This window comes from Alnus glutinosa, chromosome 2, assembly GCF_958979055.1.
Source record: "Alnus glutinosa chromosome 2, dhAlnGlut1.1, whole genome shotgun sequence".
Taxonomy (NCBI): Eukaryota; Viridiplantae; Streptophyta; class Magnoliopsida; order Fagales; family Betulaceae; genus Alnus; species Alnus glutinosa.
Window position 1 is genome coordinate 30,246,085 of NC_084887.1, and position 21,914 is coordinate 30,267,998.

The 21,914-nt window shown below is 36.3% G+C and overlaps 2 protein-coding genes across 7 annotated transcripts; both read left to right on the forward strand.

The window, feature by feature from the left end:
* The first annotated feature begins 370 nt into the window (after nucleotides 1–370).
* On the forward strand, nucleotides 371–11,819 carry LOC133859352 (uncharacterized). 6 transcript variants are annotated; one of them, XM_062294736.1, is made up of 6 exons: nucleotides 371–1,692; nucleotides 2,476–2,634; nucleotides 3,357–3,592; nucleotides 3,765–3,939; nucleotides 7,794–7,842; nucleotides 7,974–8,614. In XM_062294736.1, exons 1-2 carry the CDS (start codon nucleotides 482–484, stop codon nucleotides 2,555–2,557), a joined length of 1,293 nt encoding a protein of 430 aa, XP_062150720.1. In that variant the 5' UTR covers nucleotides 371–481; the 3' UTR covers nucleotides 2,558–2,634; nucleotides 3,357–3,592; nucleotides 3,765–3,939; nucleotides 7,794–7,842; nucleotides 7,974–8,614. The 6 variants fall into 6 exon arrangements, with proteins under 6 accessions (XP_062150720.1, XP_062150723.1, XP_062150721.1 ...); XM_062294739.1 differs by having other exon boundaries at nucleotides 7,794–7,838; XM_062294737.1 differs by lacking the exons at nucleotides 7,794–7,842; nucleotides 7,974–8,614 and adding an exon at nucleotides 11,344–11,819.
* A 6,809-nt stretch (nucleotides 11,820–18,628) lies between these two features.
* LOC133859353 (myb-related protein 330-like) lies at nucleotides 18,629–20,228 on the forward strand. The gene is made up of 3 exons (XM_062294742.1): nucleotides 18,629–18,832; nucleotides 18,927–19,056; nucleotides 19,347–20,228. The coding sequence occupies exons 1-3, from the start codon at nucleotides 18,703–18,705 to the stop codon at nucleotides 19,741–19,743; spliced, it is 657 nt and encodes a 218-aa protein (XP_062150726.1). The 5' UTR covers nucleotides 18,629–18,702; the 3' UTR covers nucleotides 19,744–20,228.
* The last annotated feature ends 1,686 nt before the right edge of the window (nucleotides 20,229–21,914 follow it).

Below are 21,914 nucleotides of genomic sequence, written 5' to 3' on the forward strand. Positions count from 1 at the left end.
CCATCTGTGATGCGAATTAAAACTCAAGTACTTAAAAATAAAATTTTCAAAACTCATAAACCAAAAACGTATTTAACCCAAAAATTTTTAAGGTGAGTTTTGTATTTGAATAGTAATAAGAGTTGATGGATGTGATATTAAATATTACGAATTTGTTAATAAAAATAAAGTGAAATTTTTTGTTTTGTAATATTTTTTATTTATTTGAATAATAATAAAAAATGAAAAAAGTAATAATGTTTTGAAGTTAAATCTATTTAGTGGAAGTGAATCAGACTAAATCTATTAATCAAAAGATTAAAATAAAAATAAAAATCATGTATAATATAATAATGAACTAGTTCTCAAGAGAAGAGACGCATGGCAAGCAGTAGAACCGTAGAAGTAACCAACATATATAACGCACCCATCTTCCGGCCTCGGGCGAGAAAACAATCGACCATTCCCTTCTCCGGTAAGCATTCAAAACCTCAAACACCATATGAAGCGCAAGAAATGGTCGGAGATGGAAGAGCAGACCCTTCTGACCAAGTACTCGGAGCTCCGAAGCTCAGGAGCGTTGGCCAAGCTCAAGACCCGAGAGAAGAAATTCAAGCCCGTGGCGGACCACGTTAATGCGGTACACCACCTCCAGGACCCAGCCAGCTTCCCATTCAAGTGGACCTGGCGGGACGTATCCATCAAGGTCCAGAACATGCGCCACCAGTACCTGGGCGTGAAGCAGAAGATCCGGATCTCCAAGGACGAGTTCAACTGGAAAGATGGGGAGAATCACTGGGTCAATTTCTTGAAGTACAAGGAGGTGTTTGGGGATGTGGAGCTCGACGCCAAGGGCAAGAGGCTGTGTGAGAATATTGATGTTTTTGGGGATTGTGGGGATTTGGGGTTTGGGATTGATTCTGAGGATTTGGAGGAAAAGGAGCAAGAAGACGAAGATGAGGATAAAGGAGATGAAGACGACGAAGAAGAAAATGACTGTAGTGGTGGTGATGATGCCAATGGTGGCGGTGGTGATGGTGAGCAAATTGCGAGGAGTGATGGTGAATTTGTAGGTGAGAGGGGAATTGGGGAAATGGTTTTTGCTCGGATGAAGAAACCGAAGAAGGGTTTGGGAGTAAATCGGAGATTGGAATTAATGGGTGCAAAAGTTTCGGAGTTGAGGGATGTGGTGGTGAAGAGGGAGGAGAGGAAAAGAGAGAGGGAGTTTCGGCGAGAGAAGGACGAGGTAGAGAGGGAAGAAAAGAGGAAAGAGGCGCATTTGAGGTCGGTCAAGCGGCAATATGAGAGAAAAGAATGGTTGGAGAATAGGGAATCGGAGTTGGAAGAGAGGGAGTTGATGTGGGCAAGGAGGGAATCTGAGAAGAGGTTGAGATTGGAAAGGGAATTCAGTGAGGAGCGGCGGAGAAGGATGAGGATGGAGGAGGAGAGGGAAGAGGAGGAGATGGAGTGGAGGGAGAGGATGGTGGGGTTGCAGATTGAGCATGAGAAGCAAATGATGCAAATGCACGCTGAGGCGTGCCAGAACCAAATGCAGGTTCTCGGGGTGATGGCTCGGCTTGTTTGCCAGTTTTATGGGTCGGCGAGTGATGGGTTGGGTGGTGCATTGGGAGCGTTGCCGCCTCAAGTTTTGCAGCATCCAGGGGGATTGGGCGATAACGGGAAGCCTGATGCCAATTCGCCTTCTGAATTCATGTAGACTGTAATTCTAACCCTTTTTATACATACTACTCTTGTATCTCTAGAGGCATGCTCATTAGCCGGATTTTATGATATTGGGTATCTTTGAAATATGTAATTGGAATGAATAGATTTTTTTTTTCCCCTACACCTTCTGTTTTGCAAAGGAGAATCTCAGTCCAGTATATCGCAATTCTTGTTAGCTTTGTTTAGGAATGACGAAATAGACTCTCAAGCTGCACTTCTTCTGGACCATTTGAACTTTTCTTTTCGTATTATTTTTAGTAGCTGAATTCTTGTTATATTAGTTGAAAACCTGGATAATGCGCAATGGATGTGACTAGTAGTAAATATGCTCGAGAGGGGAAATCGGTTTCCTTATGGTTCAATTACATAATAAGTTTTATTGTAGTTTACTGCAATCATTGTTGTCTTTTGTGCTATCAATAGAAGTCGCTTGAGTCACTCTTTGTGTACTATAGTTTCTTAAATTAAGGAAGTGGGAGCCGATGTTTTTATGGTACAAATGTGGAGCTTTGCTTCATGTTTTGAGTTTTTGAGAAATGAGAAGATTGTAATTTTGTTCAAAATGAAGGAACATATGAAGTTACAAAGAAATAGGAAGAAATTGTATCAGTATCATGCCGCAGAAAGAGACAGAATTCCACATGGTAGAGTTTTCAAATTTCCCAAATCCTCCAAAAGGGGCAGGCAAAGAGTTACGCTTTTGTTGTTATTATTTGTATCAAGGTACAGGCAAGAAACCCCTTATAATCAACTTTGGTTTCCTTTTTTCAGGTTTTGGTCCTTAGACTTTTATGCTAACTTGTGGAAACTAGAGGAGAAAATGAAGATATTAGTGTTCTGGAAAAAGTATTAATCTTTTGAGAAATCTTCTGGAAACAAATTTGTTGAAGCATAGGTAAAAGTGCTGGAGATATTTGTAAAATAAAAAAGGTAATTTCATTTATCAAGAAACTGGAAAATATAAATTAATTGTTCTTCTTTACTTCATCATGCAGCCATCTCATCCTTTGAATTTTCCGGAGTAACAGTATACCCTATGTTTTGTCTCCCCCTAGTTTCTTTTAGAATATATTGCAGATCCCAAGGGGGTAGCTCTATCTGGGGACCACGCTTCATGAAGCGTAGGTCACTAGTTTGAATTTCCTATTTCTCTTAGGGTCAATTACTTACGTAAAAGCAAAAAAAAAGAAAAAAGAAAAAAGATAAGAAAAGAAAAGAATATATTGCAGATGTCATTTTTGGAGATCCTTCAAATGATGCTTTATATTTTTGCTTTGTTTTTTTTTTTTTTTGTTTGCTTTCCAAATATAGAAGAACATTATTTACTTGTATTATGAACTCCTCCTGCTATACATTGAAGCATTAAACTCCTGAACGTCACATGCGAAAATCTTTCAGATAACACTTTGGATATATGGCAGATGGTATGGTGCATTATGGTTCAGTGTTTATAGTTTAATGGATTTCTCTTTTTGCTTATTGATTTGATGTGGCTGATTGAAGATAGTTGATGCTTTTTGACAGTCAGCATCTAGAATTTTATGGCTCTTTGATAGGTCAACAATGCATCTATATTTGAGCTTAATCTTCATTTAGAATTTTATGGCTCTTTGATGGGTCAATAATGCATCTATTTTTTAACTTCATCTTAGGCACTTGTTTGTGCGGCAAGGACGGTTCGTTGATTCCTGAAGCAGTAATTTCCTCTCTGACTTCATTTTAAGTTGCTAAAATAGTCTTATTATTGCTGTTTCTAACCATCTTTCCAAGACATACACTGGAAATATCCTGATTGCTGTGAACCCACTTCAAAAATTACCACAACCAACACCACATGGAGCTACCATCTAAGAGGCCTCTATGAATTTGAATTTGACCAAAGTGTGAGGTATAATGAATTTAGAACTTCGGAGGAACTTAGCCTGAATTTATTTATTTTTATTTAATTTCTTGGCATAGGTGTTAAATTGGATAGATGTATGTCGGCACATAAACATGTAAAAAGCATTTAAGAGATTTACATGATAGTACAAAATTGAAAAGGATTTCTTTGTATGCAGACTGAGTGCCTTAGCACCATATTTCTTGGCCGGGGCATTATTGGGTTGAGTTTACGAGAAATTGGACCCTCGCAAGTTTGTAGTTTTAGTCATGCAGATTTTACCTTTTTTGGAAATTCCTATGGAACAGAACTTGCTCAAAGCTCCTTGCTTCGAAAGCATCCTAAGTTGAACTGTAAGTAACACAAATATTTTTATACTCGCAAGGATTCTTCTTTTGTTATGATTTGTGACATCTCTACTTAGTATATGCCCTTCATTTTTAATGCTTTTGCTCTCTAACCATATTAAGTTTGATCTCTTCTTTTATTGCTTTGGGTGGTTGTTGGACTATGAAAGAGTGAGGAAAAAAAAGTTTTGGTTTTCAAAGTTACCAAAATTGTCTTCCATTATCTCCTTTATAACAATTTACATGTATGAGTTATAAACTAACTACAATTGCTAACGAGAGGCTAAGTTATACAACAGACCATAACAAACTGTGGTTGGCTAACACCCCCCCAAGGCCCCAAGGGTTGACACACCGGAGACTGTCCTTAAGGAAAGAAAAATGAGCAAAAGAGAGCCCCTTTGTGAATAAATCGTAAACAGACATCCTTGTTGACTACTTTCTCGTGGATGACATGGAAATCCACCTCTATATGCTCCGTGCATGCGTTAAACACTGGATTTGATACAAGTGCTAATGCCCCTATATTATGACACCATAGATTTGTGGTGATGGGTTGAGGAACCCGTAAATCTTTAAGAACCATGCGGAGCCAGTAGAACTCAACCACTGTTATGGCCAGAGCACGGTCCTCTTCTTCCGTGCTTGACCGAGAAACAATCAACTGTTTCTTAGCACACCATGAGACAAGACAAGGGCCTAAGAAGCCACCATAGCCTGTTGTTGATCACAATCGGATTACCCACCCAGTCCAAATCGCAGTAGGCATGAAGGTTGAGAGAATTGCACGTGTAGTAGAGATCATGGTTGATGGCACCTTTAAGATAGTGGAGGACTCTCTTGGCTGAAGTCCAATGAGCGTTGGTTGGGGCATGGAGATATTCATACAATTGGTTGATGGAGAAAGCAATCTTAGGGCGCGTGAGTGTGCTATATTGTAAAGCACCCACTATGTGTCTGTAGAGGACAATTTGCCACCAGATACGAAAGGTGTGGCATATGGTTTTGCACCAATCATATGTGCCCGATGAAGCTCATTCAGGTTATGCTTGCTTTGTTGAAAGTGAAGACCATGAGCATTACGGGTAGCCTAGATGCCAAGTAAGTAGCCAAGGGGTCCAAGGGGTCCTTGGTCTTTTAACGTAAATTTAGATTTCAGATTTGCAATTAAAGAATAGATGACAAAATCATGCGTCCTTATAACACTATATCATCCATGTAGATCAGTAAATACAAATGAACATTGGACTAATGGAAGGTGAATAGAGAACTGTCCACTTGTGAAGCTACAAACCCAAGTTCAAGTAAACACTAAGAAATGTGTTAAAAGTTTAAACCGATAGGAAATCGTAAATTTAATCATTTAATTAATATTCTAATACTCTCCCTTACACTTGGGCTTAAACTTCCCCCCTCAGTAAGTAAGACCCTACATGTGAAATATTCAAGATGGGAGGTGAATTACAGAGACAAGGTTTGAACTTTGGACCTTTACTTTGATACTTTGTTAAATCGACCACTTATCACAAAATTTTAAGCTAATAGGAAATTGTGAATTTAATTAATATTCTAACAAGAGACGTGTAAACCAAGCCCTAGGTACATGTTTTACGCCATACAATGCTTTATGTAATCTAAAAACATATTCAGGATGCGGTTGATCAATGAATCCTCTCGGTTGTTCCATGTAGACTTTTTTATGCAGTGTACTACGAAGGTAAGCGTTGGATACATCAAGCTGTCCGATGTTCCAACCAAAGTGAACCACCAGAGCCAATATTACCCACATGGTAGCAGGTTTACTGACAAGGTTGAAAGTCTCCGAAAATCAATCCCGCTCTCTTGATCAAACCCTTTCGCCACTAAATGAGCTTTGTAGTGATTGATGGTGTCATCCGCCTTCTGCTTCATCTTATAGGCCTTTTATGTTTTTGTTTTTGTTTTTTTTAATAAGGTTGTGATTCTGTGGGTGAAGACATAGTGTCCATGTACCGTTGGCTAAGAGTGCTTCAAACTCTTGGCCCATGGCTTTTCTCCACTCCTCAAATGTATTGCGTTGAGAGAAACAGGTAGGTTATGAAATTTGGAGTGAGCTATGAAGTGCCTGTAGAGAGTGATTGGAAGAATAGAAAAGTTGAAAGGTGGGAAATTGTTTAGAGATCAGCTACTCCTCCATCTCCCATCCCATCCCTTTTTCAAATTCACCATTGGATTTGTCCTACATATTCAATGGTGGATGTAAAAAAAAATGGATGGAGATGAAAAAATAGCATTTCTCAATTGTTTAGGGCGCAAAGAGCCGGTTTGGGAATAGGTGACCATATGGTTATTGGTATGGGAGGGAGACAAAGAGGATAAGATTGTGAGTGTTGGAGTCGGGTGGGAGAGAAACAAGTGTGAATGGAGGTGAGATATAGGTAGCAGCAAGTATAGGAGTGACTGAAGTTGAAGGAGGCTGGGAGTATGGGGTCAGAGTAGAAAATTTGTTGTCTAGGGGTGAGTGTGTGTGTGATGACCCATGTGGCAAAATAAGGAGTGGGTGACTTGAGGGAGCATATGAGGGAGGTGTCTGAGTGAGTGTAGTCTTCTGTTGAGCAGGAAATAACCGTTCATAAAAAAAATATGGCAGGATAAATAGAGTTTCTTAATGACTGGATCGTAGCAATGATAACCTAGGTGATTGGAGGAGTGTCCAAGTAAAATACATTGCTTGATTCAGAAAGCAAGCTTATTTGACGCATAAGGACGCATGCACATCAAAAGCACCAGAGTTGAGAGTAATGAGGATTTCTCTAAAAGTTTTATTGTACGGAGACTCATAGTTTAACAATGGTGTGGGTAGACAATTTATCAAGTAAATTGCTATTAGTAACACATCTACCCTAAAAGAAGGAAGATTGGATTTGGCAAGGAGTGAGAGAGTCCAATCTACATAACATGTCTATGTTTCTTTTCAAGAATATATTCACCCCCATTATCATACTGGATGTGTATGAGTGTGTTAAATGATAATGAATTCCATTTAAATCAAGGAAGTAAATTGTTTGGAGATATATTCACCCCCATTATCATACTGGAATTGTTTGATTTTACACTCAACTAATGTCTTTAACAAAGGAAGAAAAAACATTTGTTTTAATATGAATGGGATACAACCAAGTCAATCTGGAGGATATGATGAAACTCTAGTTGAGTTGGTAAATGGAAGCCTTTTACTTCTTCCAAGCTGACTAGTAGAACACACATGATCTTGACTCATAGACCCAACAAGAGGAAGCTTGGAGGGGGAAATGACTCGTTTGGATATGATTGTAGAGGAGAGACCGTTATCTAAGGATGAAACTATTAAGAGAGAAGAGTACTTTAGAAGTCTATGTTCAAATTTCACCAATTAAAAATAGGGGAAAAAAAATTCTGAAATGCTCATAAATATGCTATGCTTTCAAAATAAATAGAATACCTCAAGTTAATAAAAACCTGCTTTTGGATCATGGATCATTGAGTATAGTGTGTAAGTTACCAATTGAAAAAACAAAAGAAAAATTATTGAGAGTGGCTGAAGACCAATATATTCTTGATGTTGTTTTTTTATTTAATTAAATGGTCAGAATTAAACTGTAGATCTCACAGTACTTATATAGTACTGTTATGCTGCATTGGGACCACCAATGCTTTCTATTGAGGGGAAACTGTTTGCTTTGCTTTCTTTTTCTTTTATATTTTCCTTTTTTTCGCCCCAACATTAGTGACTTTGTAAAATTTATCACTTTGGACTTTGATAGTCTGATGTTGGCATCTATGCATTCTTTGGTGTATAAAGTGCGTACTAAATAACTAATGCTGAATTCCCTTGGTTACAGATGAAGAAAGCTAATTGTCAAGAATCACTGTAAAATGATCAACAAGTAGGTATGAGTCAAGCAAATCTATAAGATTGTCATAATTGTCTGCTGTTTTTTGTTATTGAGTTGGTTAAAATTTTATTAACCAAACTAGTCTCTGATAAGTTGGCATCTCACATTATGGATTTGCCTCGGAAGGTTATCGATGTAGGGATGGTCAGGCCTTCCTCCCCTCCTAGAGGTTGCTCCACTTCTTCATCCGTTGAGGGTAATAGCTTCTCCCAATCTCGGGATTGGCCGATCGGTTTTGATCATAACGGGGAGATTGTGGTTTGGGAGGAGGACGTTGATCTTTGGGATGTGTCGCCTTTGGATTGGGCGCTAGAGGATGCTTTTGGGGACGAGGCGTTGGCTATTCGGGATGCCATGGAAGAAGAATTTCAGCGTGACAAGATGATATCGCGCCAAAAGTCTAAAGGAAAGAGGGAGCTTCTAAATCTGCATAGCTCTATCAACTATGGCGACGATAAATCTTCCGCTAGGCGTAGGATAGGAAAGGACTTCATGTTGTAGAGTTGTGTGCCTTTATTGCTTGGATGGGTTTGTGGGTCATCCATCGGGTTCGGTTTTTGCTTGGTTTATTTTGACGAGTGTTTCTCTTGGGTTTTTCTCGGGTTCTGGGGTTTTTCCTTTGGGTTTTGGGGGTCCTGTTGGGGTATTGGGGTTGGGTTCGGTGTTCCTTATATGCTTGTTAGGGGTTTTCTTGTGGGTTTCCTGTGGGTTTCTTGTGGGTTTTCTTAGGTTTTTATGTGGATTAGCTGAGTTTGCTTATATGTATACTTCCTGTGTACTTAGGGGCGCCTTACGCTTTTTTTAATGAAATTTTCTTACTTATCAAAAAAAAAAGTTGGCATCTCACTTTTAGAACTAATTGAATTTCCTGTAGCTACATTTTTAGGAGATGGTATTTTGGAACCAAATCTTGATTCATTGCAAATTGGGCTGCATATTGGTTGTAACATGTTCGACTTTGATTGATCTTTAGATGCTTATAAAAAAATTATTGGTTGTTATATGTAATTGTAGAAAAACTAAATGAACTGGGTAGGTAACCTAAGAATTCAAGGTTATTTCCAACTTTGGCTTTTACAATTTGCTTTCAGATTATGTGATGCAGGACAAAAGAAAAGATAGCTAAATTCTATGTTGAACATAGTTTCACTGGCCAACAATCGAGTTTGGTAGAGTCTCACTACTGAAGGGAAGAGGAAACAAACCTCCAAAAGAGAAATCTCATCTCAATAGTTTAGTAAAAACTAGAATAATTCTCAATTTCTCATTCACTAATTTTGTTCATCGGGTACATAGCATTATATAGAGCCTACCTAATTATTCTAGTGGAATTAGGATAGGAGATGAGACAATTGCCGACTAAAGGATAAGATAGAACAATACGAGTCTAAAACTACTAGTGCTACTATGAAAACACCATTGTCTTGATAGAGATCTTCAGGAAAACAAATCCTCTTGCAGATGGAATTGAAGTACGAAACAAACCCTCTTGTAAATAGACTCCTTCTGCCAATCGACCACCCCTTGTTGATAGAGTCTTCATGTAACTCAAGTTCCATTCTTGTATGACCACTATGATGTGGTCGTTTTATGTACAAAAATATCAATGATAAAATTACTTCTCACAATAGTGCGAATCATTGTAGGATATGACTATATTGAGGGTGTCGAACCTCAAGGACTGCGTAGGTGTTGTTATCAAGCTTTTCAAAATTAAATATAACTTAATTTAAAATATGTTTGATTTGATTTTTGTTTTCTAAAAATAGATACATAAAAGTAAAAGACATAAATGTAAAGAGAGTAGTGATGAGAGAGAATAAGGGGTTGATTTCACCACTCATCTCATAACAATGGTTTAACGAGGAAAATTCATACTATGAATGATATAGGGCTTGTCTCACTCGAGTAGTCAAGAAATTACCTCTAAAGAATAAATATAATCCATTTTCGGTTGGCACGGACCGTCCACCTAACCACTAAGATGCGGTACGACCCGTTTTCCCTAGGTATAGATTAGTTACATCTTTAATAGGATACACACAATCAATGGAATAGTATAACCCATTTTCGGTTGGTACGAACTGTCTACCTAAATTACACTAAACTAGGGTGTAGTACAATTCGTTTTCCCTAGGCATGGCCTAACCTTCTTGATCATATGTCAATTAAAACCGTTATATAACAATCATTCACATAATCACAGAAAATATGAATGATTAAGTTCAATCAATATAAAAGAATTTATAAGACAAGATAAGAAATTCATAATGATTGAATATAAACATTAAGATCAATTCTCACAATTATACAACTATCATGCATATAGAAAATCTCAAATTAAAATACAATTAAACCATTGTTACTTGGAAAATGGCTACATCAACACCGTATTACGAATTTAGCTGCTCATCGTAGTGCTGAGATGGCCTCCTGCCATGTTCTTTTCTCCTCTTCAACTTATCAAGCCTCCAAGAAGAATTTTTTGTCTAAAGCTAAGCACACCTTCTCTTGAAACTTAGGGGTCTATTTATAGAAACTAGGGGAGGCCTAAAAGCTCTAGGAATCCAAGAAAAATCGAAACTTAGTCTCTTAGTCCAAGTAGGAGATTAAAAATTCAATCTAAGTTGGAAAAAAATTTCAAATTCGTTCAGATTTGCGGTCTTTTATTACGGGGCAATTTTGGCATAGAAAACGTCAAAGTTAGGAGAAACCTATTTCTGACATATTTGTTGTATTTTTTATTAGCTTTCCAAAATCCATCTCTACCAATTTCATTACAATCCAAGACTTGAGCATATATTTATGATCGAAACATTAAGACGTGTGCAGAATCCAAATTTGAATCCAATCCAATTTTGACTCTTATTGGAGAATTTTCGATTTAATAATTTCTTTAATTTAATTAAACTTAACCACATCATATATGTCTTCTATTATAATTGGTTAAGTTTAACTATATCTTCTAGGTCTTCTCAAAGTGTGCTTTAAGCCCAAAATCAATGAAATTAATTGCATATTTATTTAAAACCTAAAAACAATAAAACAACACAAAATCAAACAAATAACAATGCTAAGGAATTGACATATGTAAGTTAAGGAGCTTGAATGTGCAACATTTACCACTTATCACACTACTACCAGAAAAATAAAAGACAGGCCAATAAGTATATCATGGCTGTAGGTAATGAACTCTGTACTCCATATTCTGCATCATTATGATATAATTGTTTTACACTCCACAGGATATGAAAATATTTAATCAAAGTCAAAATGCGTATGCTAAGTCAGATTATTGCTAATGCATTCCTTGACTGGTAAAAAGCAAAATGAAGATTTCGAGGGCAAGACAAACATCAGACTGGCTGGCAGCCAACTGTTGGTCAACTGGATGGTAGTTAATTTGATAATGGGAAATTCATAGGCGAAATAGACTATATTGAAGAACCCTCATTTTATTCATTAAGATTATTTTATTGTTTTCATATAATTGTAGGTGGGGGATGATTCATACCTGATGAAGAATGTCAATTCTGGATGTGACTAGGACTGTTTGCTCCATAATCGGCAAGAGACAATGAAGCCATTCATTTTTTTATATCTAGACTCAGTGAAAGCATGACTGTTAGATGGTAGAGGTTTCAAACCAACCAGTCCTAACGAAACTGATTCACAGGCTTAAAAGATTAACCGAGTGTTTTACAACTGTGCCTTTTCAACATGGATTCTGAAGATACCATGACAAAGTCAAACCTTCAGATATTGCAGGGTGAAAAGAAAAAGTGAACAAAAACAAGTAGCATGAAATGTCCTAGCTTTCTGTAGAAATATTGTGCAAATTAATGTGTTCTAATTTTAGAACTTTTCATGTAATTGGTTTGTCAGAGTATGAAATCATTTTTGTTGGCATGTAAATCACTGCTGTACAAAATTTATTTTTGATTAGATACGGCTGCGGAAATTTGATGTAAAATGAATTCTGGATCATGTTATAAACGTATCTTCTTATCCTCTTTTAGCAGTTTAAGTCAGTTGGGAAGAAAGCAGAACCTCAGAGTAGATATTTTTTGTATTCAATTGGTGAGTTTCAAAAAAAAAAAACATTGGTGAGTGAGCTTTCATGTCAATATTCAAGTGCTTTTCCAAAAATTATAGTCAGTCATACTTTTTACCTACCAGCCTCTCCCTCATGTACGAACTTGATATCCAGTTTTTATAGACTGGGGTCCAACAAAACTTTGCTCTTGGATAACACCTAATGCTTGATGGTGAAATATTTTTTTGACCTTGAATCTTTTGGTATTTGTTATTTTTTATGGCCACCCATCCATGCCTTAGATTTGGATGCATGTGCTTTCCCTCCCATGCTTCCCTCAGTTTATTGTCACTTGCAATGTGGAGCAGGAGAATCTTAGACACTGTGGATTTGTTACTTCTTACTGATGTTTCTATTTATTTATTTTTTTTAATAAACTAGATTCTATTTATTTGTTTTTATTACTTCATGAGCTATTCTTAAATATTTAGACACACACAAAACCCACTACCTACTTGACTATGATCAGAGTCTTGGTTAGAGAAACGCTTTTGAGGTCCTTTAGCTACTGATGGTTGCTTGGATTTTAGTACGTAGCAGCCTGTTTCAGGCCCCTGGTTTGTGTTCTCTCGCAGGTGGGTCTGATGTTTTATTTTATTTTATTAGTTTTTGTTGTTGTCTTGTAAATGTCTTGATCTATTTGAGAATTGTTTTATTTAGACAACAGATTAGTCTTGTCGAAGTGTATTTGTTTCCTGTGCACCAGCTGTAACTTTGCTTTGGGAAATGGAAGTAATGGCTAGAAATTCTACTGAGCAGAGGATGTCTTTGGGCAAACTGCACGTGATATCAAATTTCTCTCAAGGTGTAGAAATTAGAATCACTGGAATTGCCTGTGGCTGTGAGCTTATATATAACCCTTCCAGCAATACATATACAGACTTCGGCTGGACAAAAGACTCTTCCTGGGGCTTCTTGGAATTTTGATCATGCTCCGTTTGAATCTCATAAAGAAAGAGGGGAATCAGTTAGGCGTGCAGTGATGCGCCAACTACCGTGCATACTTAATTGCCTAGTGTTTGGAAGCATCTCAGAATTTTCCATTTCTTTCTTCTTTTAAAGATTAAAGTGGGCAAAGATTGTCTTTGTAATCTCTTTTTCCTCATTGAGTAGAAAATAAAAAAAAATAAAAAATAAAAAAGAGAAAAAGGAAAAAAAGAAGATGGAAATGAAGGTATAAACGATTGGAAAGGAAGACAATAATGTACGTACGGTGTAGTACAATTGAAAAAGACATACTTAGAGTATTTGTAGTGAAGTCGTCAAAGTTTCTTCAAATTTTAGTCGGAAATTTTACTTTTGTTATGTTAACTACCTCCTTTTTCAAAGCTCTAAATACCAAACTCTTTAAATATTCTTTACTTCAAATAAATATTAATTTTTTATTAGTTTTATAAAAATTAAAAATAAAAAAATAAAAAAATAAAAAAAAAAAAATAAAGGAAAAAAAAAAAAAAAAAAAGAGGAAAAAGGAGAAGAAGAAGAAGGAGAGACTCAGTAGATCGGCCGGAGCAAAAAAACATAGAACCTCAGTAGATCGGCCGGATTATCAATGCTAGGTGCCTGATTTTTGAAGTGCAGAGCAAAATCGGCGGAATTATCAACGTTGGATACCTGATTTTTGACGGCCGAATCTCTGTGGTTCACTGACGACTTTCTGTACCTTCGCTTGAACAGCTCACCACGCCGGTGCTCCTCGCCCAACCGGCCATCCACGCCGTCCACAACCAGTCGAATGAAAGGATACTACTCCAACGGTCGTCGCATCCTAGAAGACGATGAATAGGAAGAGCAAAGAGAAGAGAAGAAATAAAAATTAGAAAATAGAAGCAGACGATCAACTTTGCTCTCGTCTCATCAGACGAGGGTTCCTGACAATCCTTAATTTTACTGTAGAGGTGATGAGCTTGTTGGAGACATGATTTTGAGCAAAATCATCTAATTTTGGCGATTTCGTCTGTTTGACAACTTCACTACAAATGCTCTAATTGGTGGTTTGCTAGATGGGTCTTCCAAAATTTATCAATTTCTCTTTTTCAAAAAATATTATCACGAGGATGAACTCGATAGATTTTGAGGTTTAAAGCAATAAATTTAAATGAAACATTTTTTTTTTTGTATTTAAATATTAATTAAATAATATTTATTTTAATATTTGTAGTATTTTTATTCTTCATTATATTACTTCTTGGCTGTTTAGTCCCAACCATGCGTTTACTTGCCGCCTTGCACAATGCACGCTAGATCCATATATTATTTTGAACCAACACTAGTAAACTACTACCATTTGAGAGTCTTATTCACTCACCTAATAGAAGGGCCGGCCTTGATTATCACGTTGTGAGTGGTTATAGGTCATGGACCCACAACACTGTTAGTACAACGTACAGTGCCTTCATGCCTAGAACGAGGAAGCAAAAGCTTGCAAAAGCGGTAAAACCGTAAAAGATCAAAGATGGTTTGTTGGAGGTACCGACGGAACAACTTATGATGTCTAAGTCAATATGGAGAGGAAGGAGAAAAGGTAATTGAAAATTATGCATAGCTGAAGAAGGGGCCTCCTTTCTTTGTAAAGATCAACATTTCCCGCGTTTCCTAATTAGTGGGGCTCTAGGGAATAGGGATTCCTGCGTATACCCTGTTATAACTGTAGATGATTCGCTTCCGAGAGTATTAAGAGAGGTTATTTAACGTGGCCAAATTGTAACGACTCCCCAACGATATAAAATCAATTTTTTCGAAAGGTTGCCCATTTTGAGTACTACTCTCGCATAAACACGCTTAATTACGGAGTTCTGATAAGTTCATGGCCATTATGACTTTAAAACACGTTGTGTCAAGAATGATGTTATGGGCATACCGGTGGTAGGGGTGGAGCTGCCACTCACTCACGGTAGAATCCCATAGATAACGTGTATAGTAGAGCTGGATTTTATCTTCAGTAGTAGAACAGGGTAGAAGCTTCTAGAAGAACAATGAGCTGGTTTACTTCTCTGCGTTTTGGTTATCTTAGCTGTCGTTTCATTTGTTTTCCTTTATGTATTCGGTTATAGGCGTTTGATACCCTGTACAGCATTCGCCTATGCTGGAAAACCGTTTTGTTATTCCAATTTCTGTTAGGACAGCTGTGTTTTGGCTGAGGATAGATTCTTATTCGATACCATCTCAGCGGGTATTTAGGAAGAGAGCTATGGGGGGAAAGGTAAAAAGAGAATATTGTGATAGCTGTAATTTCAGAGAGATTGGGCCTCTCCCAAGAGCCCGTAGCTACCAGTAGTGATTATCCAGTGCATTTTCTTTATTGTCTTCCCTGATTTCTTCCTCCATTTTCACCTGCGCGAGTTGTTATTTCCACCATTTGAGACCTTTAACCTTACAAATGATGCAAATATACATATAAGCACATCTCAAATTCTATACCCAAGGGATGTGAGATGTCGTCACACGACAGTTACTTGACATGGAGAGGAGGGAATCCTGTGTGATATCACCTTATTGCGCGCGGTCTAAGTGCTATTTGACCTTAGGGTAGGTTGCCTCCTAGCTAGCTTAGGACGACAGGCTTTTTGTTGGGCTATTGGAGCTGAGCTTATCTAAATGGCCTTAGAACATCTCCAACAAGCTAGTTAAATGCTTCAAAATAGTCAAATTTGACTAGTATCAGGTTTTTTTTTTTTTTTTTTTTTTTTTTTTTTTTTTTTTTTTCAATCTAGTAAATGAGGCAAAGTGGTTGTTTTCCTTATAGAATAAATAGTGAATAGGCTCTATAACGAATAAAATATTGAGAAAAACTAAAACTAAAACCATATAATATTCATGTATAATTCTTTCTCACCCACTTTTCATTATAAAAGCGTACATAATAATGCATAACATGATTATTGAAGACGAACAAAATACTGACGATGTTAGTGATCTTGAATATGAACAAATCGATGAAACTCCCTATGTACAAATTTCTCACGAGCATACCCCTTGATTTTTAGAATTCATTGAAAGGCATGTAAACGAACATTAGAGACAGTCAAACTCATTCTCATCTGCAATTCGGCCTTGTCAAGCACATGTAACAATTGCATGGTCAATCTTAAGAATTATTAGTCTTATTGTATGTTTCTAGTTGCTTTGTCTTCCTTTTTATATTGTTGTTTTTTGTTGCCTTTTTTTTTTTTTTTAACAAAAAAATGATCAATTTGCTTTGGTTTTGGTTGCTTTGCTTTCATAAATTGTATAATTCTCTACTAGAATATTGAACAGGTGCAACATTGTACGGTGTAGCTTAAAGAATGTGGGAAAATTCAATATTTTCTCTTTCATTAAGTGTTGGCAAAAATATAATAAAAAATAATGAAAAATAATATTTAAATACAAGTAAAAAGAGTAAAAAGATTAGAATAGAGAATCTGTTAGAGAGAGTATAAAAATAAAAAGTAACTAAAATAAAGAGTCGTACTTTTTCAATATTTACTTTAACTATTATTGTTGGACATGCTTATAGCTAGACTCTAGACCCTTTGAGAAGGGTGGTCCAACTGTTTGTTAGGTCCGAAGAGCTTTGGGTGGACGAGCCTTTTAGGTACTTTGGTGGTTGAGTAATGGGTACATTACCGTAAGGGGGACACCACCACCTAATCCACATCTATCGATCTCTAGTATTGAGTTGATGGAAAAACGTGGTTCGATCATCGGCTAGCCAGGAATTCCTACCTATATATTGCTTGATGGGAAGTGGACCATTAAGGACGTTTAACAGTTACAAAGTTTATGTTAACATCAACATAAAACAATTCACTTGTTGTCACTTTAATTGTTGCTGCACGTGTTTGATTTAGCGTAAGGACTGAGGAAATATAATGTGAAAATTTCGTACTGCCCATTAATCTATTTAGTAATTTCCTTAAATTATATGGGAACAAAAATTGAGGAAATTTATGATAATTAGGTAGCATGAGAAGAAGTGAACATTAGGTTGGGAACTAAAAGCTTAATTTCTGTGATATGATTTAGATTGTTTTGGGGAAAATCTTTTACAAAAAGGTGTGACAATCAGTTGCGTTTGGGCGAGGGAAGATAAGGCAAGGGAAATTAAATGGAAGTTTTTACGAACAGCTAGAATAGAAGAGAAACCAATAATAAACTTTTGGCCCTTAGTTTCCTCTTCATATAAAAGTAGCGGGCTAGAATAGAAAATCTTAAAGACAAACTACGGGTCTTTTTTTTTTTTTTTTTTTTTATTATTATTATTATTATTATTATTATTATTTATATAAATATATTTTTTTTATATTTTATATTTTTAATAAGACAAACTATGGGTATTGATTTCAGCAAAAAGGTCTAATTATTTCACAAAGGTTTATTTCGCTCCGGCCAATTGTTCCATTACTCTATAACAATGATACAGAAAGTCATAAAGTGCACGTAGTTTATACAATGCTATGTTAAAGAAAAGTATCTCTAGCAATGCTATTAGCCGGAGGCTAACTAAGGTCTTTAATAAATAATAGTTAGAAAAAAGAAAAAAAGAAAAAGAAGAAGTATACAAAATCTCATCTAACTACCATATAATTTACAATTAATGTCCCCTTTAATTTTATTTTTTTTAATCCCCCCCCCCCCCCCCCCCCCCCGGCACCACCTTTTTTTTTTTCCGAAAAGATAAAAATACCCTTAGAAATTCGAAAGAAAAAAAGCAATCCGTGGTGTCCGTGGATCTAGGGAAGAGCCATGGCCACCGTGGGTCTTGTGTGAAGACCCACCAGTTTTTTTCTTTTTTGCTTATTTAATTTTTTATTTTTTATTTTTATCAAGGGTGTACATTGCAATTTCTTGGTAATTTAAAAGGACTGCTTTGATTGATAGTTTGAGAGGATATTGCAAATTACTTGATAATTTAAGGATGGTATATGTAATTTTCTTTAATTAATAATAACCATCGATTAAATCCTCACCTCGGTTTATTTGCCCTGTTTGTAAATTGTACTATATATAAATTGTACTATATATATCTCATCTCCACAGTATGAAATGGACATCGATCTTCCTTTCATGGTAAACGAAAAAACAATACATACTAATTTATTTGTTCACATCTTCAAAAATCAAAATAGATTTTGTTTAGGGTTTTTATAATTCTCCAAGAAAAAAATATTTTCTCCTTTACAAAATGGAAAAGGTGAATAATCCTAAGGGGTAGCCTGATGGTCAGGAGCTGAGATGGTAGGTCTTAAAGGTGCTATTTAGCTCTTCTTGGGGCTAGTCACCTGGGCGAATCTCGTATTTAAAGGCGCATATCTAAAGTGGCGTCGGGAGTTGGGCCAGAGATTAGTTTGAAAATCCTACATGAGCCTCTATACTTGAGATACGTGTTACTACTATAGTACTATGTGTGGGCTAGCCATTTCGAGGTATTGTTAGGCTATATGTGAACTACCCTGATTAAATAAATAAATAAATAAATAAGTGAAAACTGAAAAATGCAAATATTGTATCAAGGAAAATGACGTATACTAAACAGTAAGCGCGCAGGAGGAGAGTCGGTAGAGAGCACCTTATCCTCTTAACTGCAGAACAGTGTGACTCACCTAAACAACGCAAAACAACCGGTCCAAGTCAACTAACTTCCCCAACCCCCCCACTTCCTCACAACTAGCTATATCTACGCCCGCATCACCTGCTTTTGGCTTCGCGCTCTCTCTCTCTCTCTCTCTCTCTCTGTGTGTATTTTCTTCGAGTTTCTGACAAGAGGGAGATTGAACAATGAGAAAACCATGCTGTGATAAGGAAGGCACCAACAAGGGCGCTTGGTCCAAGCAAGAAGACCAAAAGCTCATCGATTACATCCGAACCAACGGCGAAGGCTGTTGGCGTTCCCTCCCCAAGGCTGCAGGTTTGTCATTCAAAATCATAACCTTTTGTTTTTTGGGTTTGTTTTCTTTTCTTTTCTCATCACCTAATCAGCTTGTTTCATGTGGATTGATTAGGGTTGGATCGTTGTGGCAAAAGTTGTAGGCTTAGATGGATAAACTATCTCAGGCCAGATATCAAACGTGGTAACTTTGGTCAAGATGAAGAGGACCTCATCATCAAGCTCCATGCCCTCCTAGGCAATCGGTATACATCTTCTCTCAACAATTCTCTTTGACATCTCTTTGACATGCATATACGTATAATATTTATATCTAAATACGAATAATATTATTTAATATCTGATATACGACTACAATACAGCTAGCTGGAATACTTAACGGTCAGAATTAGTTTTTGAAAAGAAAAAAAATCGATTCGTATAAATCTACTTAATGTCATTTCTCATGTAAATCTATATTTGTGTGTATGAATCTATATCTGCATGTGCAAACACGTGTAGGTCTTTTCCTAACAGAGGGTTATGTGACCGTTAGGTGGTCTCTAATAGCCGGAAGGTTGCCCGGACGGACAGACAATGAGGTAAAGAACTACTGGAACTCTCACATCCGGCGAAAGCTAATAAGCATGGGTATCGATCCAAATAACCATAGACTAAACCAGATTCCTCTCCGGCCGCCACCCAAGTGCGGCGTTTCTGCATCTGCAACGTCCTCTGAATCGACGAATAACGAGTGTAAGCCGTTGAAATCCTCTGGAAATGATACTGATAATAGGGTTTCCGACTCTTTGGACTTGAATCTTGATCTCACAATTGCGTTTCCTTCTCCTCCGGCTACCTCCTTGGAAGAGAATAAGCAACGAATTTCAAAGACCCAGATGAAAAGGCAAGTGGAAAGTAGTGAACCTGTTCCTACGCTCCTCCTTTTTTAGACAACATGGTACCTAATATTCATAGATCGAATGATCATAATGTTCTTTACTGCCAATCCTGGAATATCGGAGAAAGCAAGATTCATAAGTGGAAACTGTTTGGATGGAGAATTTTTATTTTGGTACCGGCAAACAGAAGCCCATTAATATAACCTAGCCTGGATGGATATCGATTTACATAAAATAGACGAAGTTTATGGATCGATCCAAGTCTATTTGAATACTTTTATGTAATCTTTCAGACTGTACAGCTCAGAAGAATAGCATATAAATGAGAGATGGAGTACGCAACTAGCTAGCTACTAGTGCAATCAACAAAAAATTGATGACAGACACAGGGTCTTTTGCATGTATTCCAGATCTCAAAACTAATGTAGGATGATCTTGGGATTATGGTACATATGGATATGTTATTCTGTAGCACTAGTACTCCTGATTGATTATATATATTTATATAAATATTGAAAATTCAGCATTTGAATTTAGTGCATGGCCTACCTTATTCCTCTAATTCTTGGCGCATGATTTTTTGCTTACTATGATTTTAGTCAACAATTAGCATTTAGATTGAAACAGCGTGACTATGAATTATGTCTTTTTGTTGCTAAGTATTGTGGAATATGTCAAGAGACAATATATATATATATATATATATATATATATATATATATATATATATATATATATATATATATATATATATATATATTTTCTTGACGTAAATCGATAATTAGGTTGAATTACTTCCTGGGGATGTAGATCGAGAATGGCTAGCTAGTTTGTGGCTTAAGATGGTTTTTCCATGTGAGTTGGGTGAAGAGTTAAAGGGTTGGTGAGACTAATTTTGGGTGTTAAGACGTTGTAATATTTTAAAAAGATATAAATAGTTTTCCGATAAGGTTCATTCTAAAAATTACATGAATTCAAGCTATTCCTAATTAATTCTATCAAATAGTTTGGAAAATGCTACCGATTGAAAATGTGGCATGTTACCGAGGCAATTAAAATGAATTTCTCCTAAAAAGCTTAAATTATTTTTTACTATCAAAAAGACATTTCTTTTTTTTGAAAACCAAAAACAGCTTTTAACTCAAATCTATTTTACAACATAAAACGCAAAAATTTGATGAAAATATATTCAATTTTTATTAGTAATATGTCACATTTTTAGTAGGTAACATTCTCCAAACCATTTGATGTAAAGTAGGACCTGAATTCACATCATTTTTGAATTTACGTACGATTTTAAAGAATGCTTATACATAACTTTCATAGTTATATACAAATGGATGCATGCAAAGACCTTGCCAAAGAAGTGTCATAAATTTATGACGCTTTCGGAAGAAGTGTCGTTAAAAAAATTTAATGATGTTTGCGAAAGAAGCGTCATAAATTTATGATGCTTATGCTCGGAAGAAGGATCGTTAAAAAAAATTTCAGACGTGTGATAACACGGCACTTAGCAAACGTTGCAAAATAAATGACACCAACTAATTGGTGACACTTTTTTAGTGAATAGTGACGTTTAAAAAGCGTTACTAAATGCCGGTTTTTTTTTTTGTGGTGTTTAATTATTGTATACGATTCAAGAGATAAGCTGTAAAGGTACACATTTTGTTTATGTGGATGGAGAATTGACCCTTTTGTTTAACCTCTTCTCGTTGTTTCCAATTCCAGGTAACATGTAATATATACAGAAATCTATCTAAAGAATGTGCTTCCTAAAAAAGGCAGAATTGAAAAGACGTCAAAATACACATGCAGTTCGTTGCGATCATGATCATATCAATGGATTGAAACATTCAGAGAGCATTAAATACTACAACCAAACATAAAAAAGTTTGGTTGTACACTCTGGCAACTCTTATTTCATTTTTGTTTACATGGACCATTAAGAAAAATACTTGGTTGTACTTTCATCCCGGCCACTTCTATCCCACCATTATTTAGGTGAACCAATAATATGAGAAAGTAGAAAGAGTGTAGTGAAATCTTGATTTTTTTAACAATATTATTAGTCAACGTAGACAAACATAGGATAGGAGTGATATGTGAGTGTACATACAACCGAGCATTTCTCGACCAATAATATTGTTAAAAAAAATTAGAGTCCCATTATAATCTCTCTACTATCTCAATTGTTGATCGAACAGCTAGCTAAAAATTTTGGC

What these genes read in the sequence shown, in the direction of transcription:
- LOC133859352 (XM_062294737.1), top strand. Translation starts at nt 482, where the DNA reads ATGAAGCGCAAGAAATGGTCGGAGATGGAAGAGCAGACCCTTCTGACC. An exon ending in AATTCGCCTTCTGAATTCAT is followed by an intron (nt 1,693 to 2,475) that starts GTAGACTGTAAT and finishes TCCTTTTTTCAG; the next exon opens with GTTTTGGTCCTTAGACTTTT.
- LOC133859353 (XM_062294742.1), top strand. Translation starts at nt 18,703, where the DNA reads ATGAGAAAACCATGCTGTGATAAGGAAGGCACCAACAAGGGCGCTTGG. An exon ending in TTCCCTCCCCAAGGCTGCAG is followed by an intron (nt 18,833 to 18,926) that starts GTTTGTCATTCA and finishes TGGATTGATTAG; the next exon opens with GGTTGGATCGTTGTGGCAAA. An exon ending in CATGCCCTCCTAGGCAATCG is followed by an intron (nt 19,057 to 19,346) that starts GTATACATCTTC and finishes TGTGACCGTTAG; the next exon opens with GTGGTCTCTAATAGCCGGAA.